At 42.3% G+C, this 15,192-nt stretch overlaps 1 protein-coding gene across 2 annotated transcripts in view; it reads right to left on the bottom strand.

The window, feature by feature from the left end:
* Window positions 1-5,917: 5,917 nt before the first annotated feature.
* Window positions 5,918-15,192, bottom strand: part of ITPR2 (inositol 1,4,5-trisphosphate receptor type 2) — a 529,852-nt gene continuing 520,577 nt past the window's right edge. For both annotated transcript variants that reach the window (XM_021092919.2, XM_084956514.1), the window contains 2 exons: window positions 9,359-9,520; window positions 5,918-8,643 (listed from right to left, as the gene is read on the bottom strand). In XM_021092919.2, the coding sequence (XP_020948578.2) occupies window positions 8,557-8,643; window positions 9,359-9,520 (249 nt within the window). In that variant the 3' untranslated portion in view covers window positions 5,918-8,556. The remainder of the gene's footprint in view (window positions 8,644-9,358; window positions 9,521-15,192) is intronic.

Below are 15,192 nucleotides of genomic sequence, written 5' to 3'. Positions count from 1 at the left end.
GGAGATTCAGGCTGGTTCCATCTTGGTTTCCATGACTGATGTGGTTGGGAAAGAACTTGAGGTTGTACAAGAAGTCTTTACTGCCTCCACTTATCAACTGTAGTCACAACCCACTCTTCAGAACTAGTCATATCAGCCATATGCAAAAAAACAAAAAACAAAAAACAAAAAAAGAAACTTACAGGAGTTCCTGCCATGGCTCAGTGGAAACCAATCCAACTAGTATCCATGAGGATTCAGGTTTGATCCCTGGTCTCAGTCAGTGGGTCGGGGACCTGGTGTTTCCATGAATTGCGGTGTAGGTTGCAGGTGCTGCTCGGATCCTGCCTTGCTGTGCCTGTGGCGTAAGCCAAGAAAGAAAGAAAAAGAAACAAGAAAAAAAAAAAAAGAAACATAGGACCACTGCCTCACACCATACACAAAAATCAACTCAAAATGGATTAAGGACTTGAATATAAGGTCTGAAACTATGCAATGTCTAGAAGAAAATATGCGTGGTATACACTTTGACATTGGTCTTAGCAATGTCTTTCTAGGTATGTCTCCTTGGCAAGAAAAACAAAAACAAGAATGAGCTTGGAACTTCTTAAAAGAGCTTCTGCACAGCAAAAGATCATCAAAATGAAAAGACAACTTACTGAATGGGAGAAGATATTGGCAAATGCTATATCAGATAGGTGGTAAGATTCAAAATATGTAAGAAATTCATACACGTCAACAACAACAAAACAAATAACCTGAGTAAAAAACTTTCCAAAGAAATGCAGGTGGTCAATAAGCACATGAAAAGGTGTTCAACATCACTAATCATCAGGAAAATGCAAATCAAAACCACGAGATATCACCTCACACCTGTTAGAATGGCTGTTGGCTATTGTTGCAAAGACAAGGAATAACAAATGTTGGAAAGGATGTGGAGAAAAGGGAGCCCTGACATACTGTTAGTGGGATTGTAAACTGGTATAGCCACTATGAAAAACAGTATGGATATTCCTCAAAGAATTAAAACAAGAACTACCATATGATCGAGCCATCCTACTTCTGGGTATTCTTCTGGGTATTTATCTTAAAACTATGAAACACACTATTTAGAATAGCCAAGATATGGAAACAGCCTAAGTGCCCATCACTGAATGAATCGATAAAGAAGATATATATACACACATACCACATACATATGCATACATGTAATGGAATACTAATCAACCATAAAAAAAGATGAACTCTTGCCATTTGCAACAACATGGATGGATTTTAAGGGTATTACACTAGGTGAAATAAGACAAACAGAAAAATACAAATACTGTATGATTTCACTCATATGGAGAATATAAAAAACAAACAAAATAAATGAACAAGCCAAATCATATGAAAGCAAATATGTACGTATAGAGAACAGAGCAGTGGTTACCACAGGGGTGAAATAAATAAAAGGGATCAACTGCATGGTGATGGATAAAAACTAAATTTTTGGTGATGGGTAACCTGTAGGGTATACTGATATACAGATATAATGTTGTACACATGAAATGTATATCCTGCTGTAAACCAAAGTTACTTAACTGGAAAACAAATTTGAAAAAAGAAAATAGAAGAATGAGTTGTGTGTTTCCACACAGATGCAGTGGGTGCTGGCAATGGGAAATGTGTCTTTTGTGTGCCCAGTATGACAAGGAGCATCATTACTGGTGAGTGCTAAGTTCTACTCCAGTGGAGTGGCTTTGCACTATGCCAGTTTAGCTTGGGCTGGAACTACATTTCCCAGAATCCCCTCTGTCATAGGGTTATAGGTTAATTTTGACCCCAGGAGATATTTTCATGAGATTGGGAAGGTGGGAGTGAAGTAACAGTCATTAAGGTCAGAAGCAGGTGCTGCCACAACCTCATCTCTTGCCCACCATGGTGGTGTAGGCAGAAGCCAGTCCATGGTTTTCCAACTTCCAGCTCCTCTTCCTTCAGCTTCTCTGAGTCCTGGGTCAGATGCACACACAACTCCATGGTGAAAGAGATCAGCTTATTTTTTAGGTCTCATGGGCGATAAAGTTTGGAGATAGGGAGGGCTAAATGCAAATTTTAGTTTGTTCTAGCTCTTCTATGCCTCACATGGAAACTTCTCCTCCTGACTGCCAGCCCCACTGATTTACAGTGACTTCAGACCCTCCACCAATGCAAAAGAAGCAGAATTCCACTGAGTTCTTCACCATCTCTTTAATATAACTGCCTGATATTAGACCCCTAAAATAAACCTCTCAGTCCATGTCTAGAATCTGAATTTTCTTCTCCAGTAAAACCCTAAATGATGTAAAGCACATTCATATTTTTTATGAAGCAGGGTCTAATTTTAAGGTATGGTGTTCACAAAATTGTCATTCGAATATATTGCTGAGAAGATCAGGATCACAATAAAACATTTAATCCATGCTCAAAGAGAAGGAACAGTTTACAGCAGACAGAAAGGCAGATACAACTGTCCACAGTGGACAATGATAAAAACAAAATGAAAAAACACACTTGTTAGAATAGGCAGAAGACTCAGAAGAAGATTGGAAGGGAAGAGAACTTTGGAAGGATGTGCTGCAGTGGATTGCAGAGGAAATCCACACGTGTAGCCACATACCCACAGCTGTGAGGAGAGCCATTCCACCTGGAACTGATTTTACCCCAAGGACCAGAGTTAAAAGGGAACAGGCTAATCTAGGGGAAAATCCAACTTGCAGTGAAAAAGACCTGAATTTTCTGTTAACTTGAATCAAACTGCATTCTTATACAATTCTGTTCTTATACATTTTCCACCTTCATAAAGTTTGGTCTCTATATTTCTTTATTGGCCCCGTGGCAGGTTCCGTTTGGCATGACAGCGCCCCTGCTGTCAGGGAGGAGCATAGGCGAGGTTCAAGTACACAGACTTTTGGCTTGAGGTTGTGCTCTGAAGACGAGACTTCCTCATAACACAGTTAAAGGCAGGGTGACTTTCAAACATGCATCACACTCCATTCCACGTGCATCCTCCTGCTCTTCATGTGAACCACTCTCACTGGAAGAGGAACTCACTGTCCAATTTCCCTCCTGAAATCTCTCCTCGGATCCCAAACAAAACAAAACAATTCTTGCCACACAACTTCAAGGAACTGTGACACACTGGCAAATGCCCCCATGAGCAAAGAATTCTCTTCGTGGTTTGAGTGTGAGTCATTGCAAGTCATTTTGATTTCTTCAGCTGTCCCATGCTCCTTTCTCTTCTGCGGGGAGCTACCATTTGAAGCACTGGGTGGTAAGAACCAGGATGACCAAGCAGCCTGTGCTCATGGAGCCCATGCTGGCTATCAGCACAAGTAGATATATCAGTAGCTGTTGGCCAACTGAGGATTTGGCCAGCTCTGAGTAAGTGCTGGGTACAACAGTCCATCTGGACCAGAGTGGTTCAAGTTGCCGAAATTTCTGTCCCCCATGTCTCGCTATGTGAAATAACAATAATCATGACTTTCATACAAATGGATACATTCTGAAGCATATTAAGAAGTGAATTAAGGCACCGGCCTACACCAGAGTTGCAGCTCCGATTCAGCCCCTAGCCTGGGAACCTCCATATGCCGAGGGAGTGGCCCAAGAAATAGCAAAAAAAAAAAAAGAAGTGAATTAAGGGAGTTCCCATCGTGGCGCAGTGGTTAACGAATCCAACTAGGAAGCATGAGGTTGCGGGTTCGGTCCCTGCCCTTTCTCAGTGGGTTAACAATCCGGCGTTGCCCTGAGCTGTGGCGTAGGTTGCAGACGCGGCTTGGATCCTGAGTTGCTGTGGCTCTGGCGTAGGCCGGTGGCTATGGCTCCAATTCGACCCCTAGCCTGGGAACCTCCATATGCCGCAGGTTCAAGAAACAGCAAAAGGACAAAAAAAAAAAGAAAGAAATGAATTAAGGAGTTCCCATAGCGGCTCAGTGGTAACAAATCTGACTAGTATCCATGAGGATATGGTTTGATCCCTGGCCCCATTCAGTGGGTTAAGGATCCAGCGTTGCCATGAACTGTGGTGTAGGCTGCAGATGCAGCTCAGATCCCATGTTGCTGTGGTTGTGGTGTAGGCTGGCAGCTACAGCTCTGATTTGACCCCAGTCTGGGAACTTCCATATGCCATGGCTGTGGGCCTAAAAAGACAAAAGAAAAAAAAAAAAAAAGAAGAAATGAATTAAGCACTTAAAGTATCACACACAAAAGTTATTAAATTGTTTTATTATTAATAATTTATAATTATACTTATCTGGTCTTGACATATATTGGAATCATGTTTTTGAGGTGAATATAGTATGCCTCTACGGCAAGAAAAAAAAAGGCTGTCCGTGATATAAGAAGATCGGCTATGATAATCTTATAAATTATTCAAGTCTATGGAAACACTCCAGTTCAGAGGTGACAGCTGGATTCGTTATCGGATTTCTCAAGTTTCACACGCGTTTTAGCTCCTGTGCTTGGTTTTGGTATTGTGTGTGTTTACTTCTACTAAGTGGGGCAGCTTTTTTTTTTTTTTTTTTTTTTTTTTGGCTGCACGCAGGGCATGTAGAAGTTCCCAGGGCCAGGCGTGAACCTGCGCCACAGCAGTAACCTGAGCCCCTATAGTGACAATGCTGGATCCTTAACCTTTGGCACCACAAGATTTATCAACAGCTATTTGAGAGACAGCAAATGAGTGACCAGAGGGCTTCATTTAGCCTCTGGCATGTTCTAAAAACTAGAATTAGGTGTCAAACTTTGCAAATTGAAAGATCCCCAGAGAACCACAGAAACCCTCTCGTCCCTGCAAATGGTGTGCCTCTCACAACTTCACACATTTCAGTCATTTGCCTGGCCCCTGTAGGCACCTGGGTTTGTGTTTAAGATGGCTGTTGCACCCCTTTTGCACTGTATTATGTGTGCATAGCATCCTGAAACAGGCCTGTGGGTCAGAATACGCTGATGTGTTATTCTGTAAAGATTTAAGAAGTGCTGGAGGGAAGACAACTGTTATAGCTGCTCTCCACAAAGGACTGTTCTCTGCCTGCTTAAGGGTTATCTCTTGAGTCTGCAATCTGTTACATCATTTTGCCTGTGCAACAGTCGCTTACATATGTCCCAGTCTACTGGGTACCCCGGAGTGTAGCGTAAGCTCTTTTTGTTCTATTATCTACCCTTTCCTCCTTTCCCCTAATCATAGTGAAATTCCAATCTGCACCTTCCCTCCTCAGGTCTCCAGGTCCTAAGCCTCTTCAGTCATTCTCAGCCCTGGGGCATAGGGCAGAGGATGGGCTCCCCTGCATTACTATTGGTAATAAACAACTGTAAACTAAATGGTAATAAACAACTGTAAACTAAAAAGAACAGTCAGAACAATGAATTGTGAGCTGAGAATATAGAAAAAAGCAAACAGTTCTGAGATGATTATCTTTCTGACTGATCAATAATCTACTAGAAATTAAATCCTCATCACCAAGAGAAAAATTCCAGCATGAAAGAAAAACAAGCCCTTGTCTAAACTAACCTTATAAGGGGTAAAAATATGATAAAGTTTACATGTATAAAATTTAGTTTTTAATATTTTTGTCTTAAGGAAACATACTTGCATGAACTCTTGAGCTTTAGAATGGACCATGTAAGGGAATAAAATTCTTTTGAAATTAAAAATCACGTTCAGCAGAAACTGATACTTTTAAACCAAAATGGATTAATAACTAAATCGTAAAACATTTCCCTTACCATCAAAATCAAAGGTGATTATACTTATCTTAATATCACTATATATATAAATAAGAGGATGTTGTGATACTTGCCGAGGTCAAATATTCCAGTTGCATTAACAAATATACACAAAACAAATATAAATTCACAGCAAATAATCAAATTTCCCCCCAATTATCTTCTCCATCATGAATTCAATAGCCTGGAAAATGCCTTTTTTTTGTTGTTTGCTTTTGTTTATTTTGCTTTATAATCTCAAAGTAGGAGGCAAGAAAGAAAGAGAAACACAACTGAGAAATATTTCAACTTTGATTAAATAAGAGTCTGGTTAGTTGCAATCTCTCTTGAATACTTCCCATAGGAGAAAACATACTGTGACACAGTGACCTGCCACCCCACTGTGGTTGGAGAGGTTAGGCCATTCCTTGTTGGCAGTTACATACCAGAAGGCTCATTCTCTATTTAAAGAAGTATAAAGACTAGATAGTTCATCTCAAAGACAGGTTGCTCTCATCTGTACAAATTAACTTATTTTCTTGATATTTGGACATCAGATATATTTTACTTTGTGCTGAAACAGAGACAGGTTCCTACTGGAGTAGAGCCAATATTTATTACCTTTCTCTTCTTTTCCTGGCCTGCAAACCTCTCCTCCTGATTAAAATACTTTAAAGTGTAATTTTCATCTAATACTGTTAATAACAATCACAATCTTGGAATTAAAAAAAAAAAAATGGCTGGAATTCCCATCATGGCTCAGCGGAAAGAATCTGACTAGCATCCATGAGGACGCAGGTTCGATCCCTGGCCTCACTCAATGGGTTAAGGATCCAGCGTTGCTTTGAGCTGTGATATAGGTCACAGACGCGGCTCGGATCTGATCCCACATTGCTGTGGCTGTGGCTGTGGCTGTGGCTGGCGGCTACAGCTCCAATTTGACCCCAGCCTGGGAATCTCCATATGCCACAAGTGCAGCCCTGAAAAGCAAAAAAAAAAAAAAAAGGCTGCTTTGGTCTACTTCAGTTTTGGTGAAGCCATTAAAAAAATAAAACGTGATACAGTTTAAGTTTTCCTGAAACATTAGGATTGAACGACTGGCTCGAACATTTATTGAGTGCCTACTAGGTTCAAAGTTCTGCATCGCATATGGGTATACATCCCAGTTTCTGAGTAACTTTGGATCATGGTCCTTCAGTGACTGGTCAGGAAAAGCACTATCAGATAGATCAAAGCGGGGAATTCTTAACTTGGGGAAATCTTGGAGGGGGTGGTATATCACCAGGTTCAGTTAAAAAATTCACTGCTCTGGGTTTCAACGGTTTGCCTCCAAGTCTACGTTTTAATGGTCTGTGGAAGAAGGATTGGTTCAGGCATCCTTTTTAATCTACCTAGACCATGATTTGAGAATTTTAGGAGCCAACATCTTAAAACTGTATTAAAATAATCCAAAAGCTTTAAAAATGGTCAGAGCACACCCTGTCCAGACCTTAAACCTTAGTGGTAATAACATGAGAGTTTAAAGACTCTGGAAGCAATTTTTTGTTCTTTTGGGGGCAGCAACCAGAAGGTCACTTGCAGAGCACCTCCCAGAGTGTGGGGTCAGGTGCCTTTGCTCTCTTGACACATGACAGTTGTTCTAACACTTTCATTATCTGGATTCCACTTTAACGTTCTAAAAGCACAGTCTCTAAGAATAATACAAGCATGGCAGGTTATTTTCTTCTTCCACAAATTCTAGTTGCATAATTTAACACAGAAACAATTTGGGGAAGAGATTATTATCTTTTTACATTTGGAGAGCTCTTACTGATACAGTTTCAAATATGCAATTGAAACGCTGCATTTTCTTGAGTATTCAATACATTTCTTGGACTTTTTTCCTAACTGCAGGAATAGGATAAATAAAACCACTCAGTTCTGAAGCACAGCAAACATGAATCAAATAGCTTTTACTCTATATTTACAGACGGCAATGCCACCATCATAAGTTTCTCTATATTTGCTGTCACCTTTAAGCATTTTCATTTATTAATCTCAATGTATTTTAATAGCATACATATGTTCTCAAAAAATTCTTCCCCGGGGCTTCCTGTCAGCTTTTCCTTACCTAAATCTTTAAAAAATCTTAGCCTCTACATGACTGAAAGCATGTTTTTAACAAGTTATTTGAAAACCTCTAGCTGTGCTCCATAGAGACAGGGCCCCTCTGAATCTGGAGAAGGCAATCACATTCCAGTTGTGTGGTCAGCCCTCGGGGCTAAACTCCAAAGCACTCGTTCCTTAGAGCCGTAAATCCACCGTGTTGCACGTTATAAATAAGGAAATTGCCCCATGACAGCTACGGTTTGGAAGCATTAACACTTTTTTTTAATGTTTAATCTTTTCAGTTATCTTTCTTAGAAAAACTTAGCCACCAAAATATGACTTCCTATATCTCTGACCTATAGGCCATAATTAACAGGAAGAAATTCCAACCAACCATGACAAAGGTTGCAGTCAGCATTTAAGACACAAACGGACTCTTATCGATTGAGCAAAAGGTGGTTCTCTCCACCCTGCACCTCCTCCCACCCCGCCTCCCCCCACCCTCTCTGTCCCTTGGAGCAAGCGACTTCACTTTGCAATAGAAATGCAAGATGTGTGCTTTCTAGCGGCTGCGTTTTAAGTTTGGCCTTCTCAACCATGAAAACACAGTTATAAATTGTTCTCGGAGCGAAACCACTCCACATCTTGGCACTTGGTTGTTTTCAACTTTTCAACAATAGGCACTGTTCACTCCCCTCCGTCTCAGTTCTTTATTCAGGGATCAGGCAGGACACTGATGAAAGGCTAGTCACGGCTTCCCCCATGGTATCAGTGTGGTGGCATGTGATGGTTCACATGGGGTGTGTTTGATCCGAGAAAGCCCAGTCTCTGCTTATTCTTCCTTTGTTCTGTCATCTGGGGAAAAAGAGACAGTGTGTTAAGCTGCTTTTCTCGCTCTTTCCCAGTGCGGGGCGGGGGGGCGGGGGGCACGTGGTGTTAGGTGAATATTTCCCGTGCACCTCCCGCCTGACCGGCATCATATAGAATATATTTATCAAAAAGGGGAAATATTTTTCCAAGTGAATTTCCACAGACAGAGAAGCAGAGCAACATCTGTGGTTAAGAAACAGGAACCGCGGTTCTTTTAAAGCAGCCCGTGCTTGTCACATCATCACCGGCCCTTTAGTCATTTTAACAGCTACCACAGTTACTTTTGCTATTCTTTTTACTCATGCTAACAATTGTGCACCATGAAGGGGTTGATGGGAGCATCAAAATGACAGGTACTAATGATGATCTGCCTTTCGGATGAATTTAATCATGGCTATGATTGCAGAAAATAGGAGTTTTCGATCAGAAAAGGTCCTTGCCTTTTGGCACTGAGTCCTTCCTTCCCCCTTCTGTAGAAGTGTCACGCAAGAGAGATGGGGAGGTGTGATAAGCAGAACGGCCTCTGCATTGCCAAGATGTGGCTCTTACAACACGACCTGAGGTTTCTTTATTGGAATTTACAACCCTCCGTGGATACCAATCTCTAACAAGCTCAGGAGTCTCCAGCCTCACCTCACTCAGGGTGGTGAATGATTTCACCCTCCCCAGACCCAGGGCCATCTCCCTGGAGAGCACTCACCTGCTCCTTTAGCTCCGCCAGCTGACCGGACAGCTGCTTGACCAGACTCATAGTGGATTCCAACTTCTCCTGCAGGTTCCGAATCTCATTTTGCTCGCTGTCACCTTCGTTGCTAACAAGGGACATGGCTCGCATCCGAGGAAACCAGTCCAAATTCTTCTCCTAAAAGCAAATAAACGTGCAAGAACAAAGGAATAAATATGGAAGGGAGCCTGAAGTTCTGTAAAGAATGTTTACAGGTGTGTTATTATGAACGTTTAAATCAAAGGTTCAGCGCACAGGAGGCCAAAAGTACTCTTTCTGGCCGGAGGTGGGGAGAGGTTGAGGGTGGGGATGAAGTAGGGGTTAGGCACTGGTCTTTGTGAGCTGAGGGAAGATTTTAAATATGGGAACAAACTTCCTCTGGGCTCCCAGCAAGATCCTGAAAAAAGTATTTAGAACAGTGACCTGAACCCTGATCCCTGGGGGCGAATCTTGGTGAAGGATGAGGTAGGGTCTGGAGGCTGAGGAGACCAGATCTGAGTGTGCGCAGGTACAGTGAAGACATGAGCTGTTTCTCCTCCCCACTCCCCACCCCCGCCCTGGCGCAGAAGAGAAAGGGTGGCAGAAGAGGAGGGTGGTAAGAGACATGTTTCAGTTCCAGCCACCCACGCCAGTTTACCTCCCACTTCCCCAAGACAAGCTCTGAGCTCGACTCAGGGAAGAGGGAAGTGGGAGGGCATGGCCCTCCCTAGGTTACCCTGTCTGCTCCCTTTGGAAACACTTTATTACGGCCCGGATGAGGGTTTAGAGAGAGACTTCCCCTGAGGGCAATAGGTGGTGCCACTTCCGTATTTCCAGGCAGGCTGAGTGTAGGGGTGTGTGTGTGTGTGGTGTGTGTTTGTCCTTTCCATTATGGTAAAGACAGACGGTTAACCAGACACCCATCTCTCGCAGTCTTTTTTTTTGGCAACCCCCAGGGCACGTGGAAGTTCCCAGGCCAGGGATTGAACCCGTGCCACAGCAGCAACCCAAGCCATTGCAGTGACAAATGCTGGATCCTTAACCTGCTGTGCCGCAAGGGAACTCTAGACACCCAACTCTCTTGAAAACTGATTGCCTAACGTCATAGAATCATTGTAAGTTACTTATATTCCATCTTTCAAGCCTCAAAAAAGCTTGCAAGGTAAATCATTGTCCCCATTTCACAGAGGAGGAATCAAGGGGCCCCAACAGTTTAATGACCCTCATCACGAGCTAGGAAATGGCAGAGCCAGGATTTGAAGGCAGGGAAGCTTTCCGTCACTGATTGAGTATGTCAGTCTGTAGCTCTATTTACCTATTTCTTTTTTTTTTTTTTTTTTTTTTTTTGGCCAGCCCCATGGCATGTGGAAATTCCCGGTCCAGTGACTGAACCCTCACACCAGTGACCTGAGACACGGCAGTAACAATGCTAGATCCTTAACCTGCAGTACCACCAGGGAACTCCCTTTAAGGCACCTCCTTTCAATATCCTTAGCAGTGACCTTCCTGATTAAGATTCTTTCCACTTCAGAAAAGCCCACTGCAGTGACTACAAAGACTTTCGCCTAGCAGACTTCTAGAACGAGAGTCAGCAGAGTGCTTTCCCTAAGGGGGAAGGGGAAAGACCCAACTTATGTATTGATGCACTTCTGTCTAAACCTCATCTGGCCCTTGGGTTGGTTTTTTTTTTTTTTTTTGGTAGCTATTGTTAGAGAATAACACATTCTTTGTAGTTCCCCACCCCCAACAGCAGTGAAAAGGGCTGATAAAGAATTAAGGATAAAACAGATAGAAGAGTTTTAAACCCATTTAAATAGCTGTAGCGAATTAGCATTTCAAAGGAGGATGGTAACTTATTCTGAAGTGCAGTGACAGCCAGATTCATTCATTCAATCAATCCTTCCACATCTATTACCAGGTATTTAGAGAGGAAAATCAAATAAGACAAAAATGTCTGTTCTCAAGGAGCCTGTGGCTTAGGACAGCCCTTCATAAAAGGTGGGTTGGGTACTCTGCATATCAAAATCCCCTGGGGGTGCTTGTTCAAATAGCGGATTTCAACCCCACTGCCTCTTATGAGATCAGAACCTCTTAGGGGACCTGCATGATTCCTCTGGGCACCAAAGTTTAAAAACTCTGATCTCTGGAGACACAGAAGATAATTGATAACTGCTGAGGTAGTGGAAAAGCAGGAAGATGGGGTGAAGAGGGAAAGTCTTAAACGGCTGGTGTGAGCAGTGGGAAGAGGAAGCCAAATAGGGACCCATTAAATGCTTGCAGGACAGGGTGGATGGCTCAGCAAAGCAGGAGACTGTGCCTTGTAATGACTACAGCAAAGACCACTCTTCTCCAACAGCCCAGGTGGATTGCTGTTGAGGCGGAGACCCGGACTGACGTAGGATGTTGTGTCTCTGGAAGTGGGCATCAGAAAGATAAAGGTATCAGGAAGGTAGGCATTTCAGCAGAGCAGTGGCTGGAGTGAGGAACACGTGTGTGTGGACTGGTGGGAGGGATGGAGAACAGACCTGTGCTAATTGCTCTATTAGCACTTAATCCTTTCAACAATCCAGTGAATTCCAGTTCTCTTATTATTTAGTATCATACATAGATTAATTATTATCTGAATTTTACAGATAATTTTTCAGATAACTATTATCTGAATTTTACAAGTGAAGAGACTAATGCTAGCAAATAGTTTAGCTGGGATCCCAACCAGATCTGTCTACACCCAGGTCTCTTGGCAAGAAAGGGGACTGTGGACCAAAAGTGGAATAATAATACATTAAATTCTGAAGGTAGAACAACTTCTGGAAATGAAAATTCTGGAGCGAGAACGCTAACGTCTGGTAAGGTTATCAGTAAATTTGAGGAGCTAGTATGTAATGGGTATGGAGTTTTAGTGAATATGAAAAACCTCAAGAGCTGGATAGTGGTGATGGCTGCATAACAACAGGAATATGCCCAATGCCATAAAACTCAACACTTGAAATGGTTAAAATGGTCAAGTTAATGTTATGTATATTTTACTACAGAATTAAAAAAAAATCACAATTTGCGGAGATGAATCTTTTGGCTGGATCGTGCACACAGTCCCTGATATCATCCTGAAGGAGGTCAGTGGTTGGGGCTGATGAGGAAGCTGTGGGTGTTGAGGGCTAAAATCTGGAATGAAGGTACAGGAGTGACCAGGGGGTCTTAGGGGACAGTGACAGAAAAGCTTGAAAAATGCATTTTCACGGAAGGGTGAAGATGTGATGATTTCTTAGCAAGGCAGGTCTGCTCACCATCCTCTGGGGCTCTTCATACCGAAGGGGTGGGAAAATAGGCAGCTGCTACTAGTGGGCAGAAAGACAAGGAGCTCCTCTTGGCAGAGCCAGGAAGGCAGCACTGTGGGAGGGGCAAGTTGGTCTGTAAAGGGACAGGGATTCCAGGGGGGCTGATTGAGCGGAAGGGTCTGAGACTGAGCTGAGAAGGTACCACGTGACATGGTGATACCCAAGTCTAGATGGTGAGAACAGCTTTCAGAAAGTTTCCAAAACCAGCAGAGGCCAAACACTGTTCTAATGTTTAGCAAAGAGAACATGGCCTTTGCTATGTGAAACTGCTGTGAAACTGCCTCCAAAGAAATGCTATTGCCAGAAATCCAGGGGCCAGGTCAGCCCAGTCCAGGGTCTCTTGCTTTTGACGAAACAAAGGCAGTTCTCAGGGGACTCTTTCCCTATACATTCTTTCTTCACTTGGTCCTTTGTTCATCCATTCACTTACTAATTCTTACTGTGTTGACCATGTCTGTGCTGGGCACTGGGAAAACAATAGGGAGAAAACTCAGTGCTATTCCTGTGCTGGTGGAATTGTCTAGGTGGACAGTAAGACCTCAAAGGATGATGAAAATAACACGCTGGGTATAAGGGCTGGCTAAGAGAGTCACGGGGCTCAGTCAGCCTTTCTCCTAGTCTCTAAAAATCAATCTCCTAATCCTCTCTAGGTTTTTCGCCTTTTTCTTCCTCACACTGCCTGTATCTTTCTCAGTTTTTGTTTGTGTGCCTGGCTCTCAGTCTTTCCTCTCCTAGGTTTTGTGCTTTTTACTATTCTTTTTTTAAAAAAATTTTTTAGGGTATAGTTGACTTGCAATGTTGTGTTAGTTTCAGGTGGACAGCAAAGTGAATCAGTTATACATATAGATCCATTTTTCCTCAGATTCTTTTCCCACATAAGTCACCATAAAGTACTGAGTAGTTTTCCATATGCTATATAGTAGGTCCTTGTTACTTATCTATTTTATATATAGTAATGCGTATATGCCAAAATCAAACTCCCAATTTATCTTTCTCCCATAAGTTTTGTACTTTTTGCTTCATTCCTCTCTTCCTCTGTGTATCTATGGACCATAATCTGAAATTAAAATATAATGTGTTATTAAGTTTTTTTTTTTCCGTATTGAATGCTTTCTGGTTCCTTTTCTTAATTTTTAGGAACTTGAATGCTTTATATCTCATGAAAATGGCAAAAAGTGATCAAGCTAAATTGATTTTTTTGTCCTCTTTTTTACAAATAAAGGCCAGTCTTTTAAAAATAAATTTTTACAACTGATGTTTCTTCAAATTAGTGCAGAAAGGCTATTCTTTTGATAAAATGAACTCAAATCCAAAGAGTGCTCAGAGGAAATGCTGCATGTGCTTTTTCAATAAAAGTGGTTTCCAGTGCCCCAAGGTTCTTCTGTCTGCTCCAATGTCACAGAAAGTGGCTTCCATGGAAAGCTCAGCCTGAGTGGGGTGAGAAAGGAGAGCCCCAGACATCAGTCTAAGCCAGAACCACAGGACAGACACCCAGGAGAGTGACTGGTCAACAGGACGCCGCTTCCTCACTGCTTGTCAACTTTTTAACGTGTCCACCATCTAACAAAGCTGTTTGACGTGTTATTTCTTGGTTACTCACATATGCGGTGTACATCTCATGATCGTGCTCACGATTAGCAAATTCTCAGGCTGATTTTGGTTAGTCAATATGACATCATTTCCCTACTTCACCAGGAATGAAAATGTTTTGACCACAGAGGAGTATAAGGTCAGGGAGACTGCAGATTAACTGTAAGGTTCTGAGGTTACAGTGTATGATCCTAGCAACTTGGTGAGTGGAAATCCAGCTTCTCCGAGCTCAAATGCAAAGCCCACAGATGAACTGGTCAGGTCTCTGAAGCAAGACAGACAGCATGCCAGCCATAACCCTCCTGCTATCCCTCAATTCTAATCATAATGTATCTTTCTAGATGATGGGAAGATCAATAGACAAAAGTGTAAAAACCTTTCAAATAGTCTTTCCACAGTCAGATCAATTTGACTTAAATTTAATTTTGTAGTTATTCCATAAATGATTAGGTTGTCAGAGTCAGTCAGAGCTTAGCTGTGCTATGTTTTCATATCTGCTTCTCAAATGTGATACCCCATTTGTGGGAAAGAGGCCATGCAGCAAAGGAAAGAGCACCGGTCCAGGAGTCAGGACACCTGGGATCTGGTTTTAGTTCAGCCAAAATCTAGCTGTGTGATATAAGGAAGCTCGGGAAGCCTTATTCTCTGAGTTCCAGTTTCCTCATCTGTAAAACCAGGATGTTACCCTGGTGGTCTCTATATCTCTTCTAGTTTGTTATTCTGCGAGCTACGAATTTAAAACTTTAAAAATCAAATTGCTGAGACAAGCCCCAAGCTTGCCAAGTGAGCAAACAGAAACAGAGCCTTTAGGGTAGACGCAACCTTAAAACCACATAACCCCAGCTCAGCATATTACCAATGCCCAGTCTGAAACCTAGAAAGTTTAGGTTTCCTTGAGGTCTTACA

This window comes from Sus scrofa, chromosome 5 (genome assembly GCF_054392235.1).
Source record: "Sus scrofa isolate SSC_HxYL_T2T_F1_AM1 chromosome 5, Sscrofa_HxYL_maternal_Yorkshire_Landrace_v2.0, whole genome shotgun sequence".
Classification (NCBI taxonomy): Eukaryota; Metazoa; Chordata; class Mammalia; order Artiodactyla; family Suidae; genus Sus; species Sus scrofa.
The sequence above is the reverse complement of the archived record's forward strand: the minus strand, read 5'-3'. Positions and strand labels throughout refer to the sequence as shown.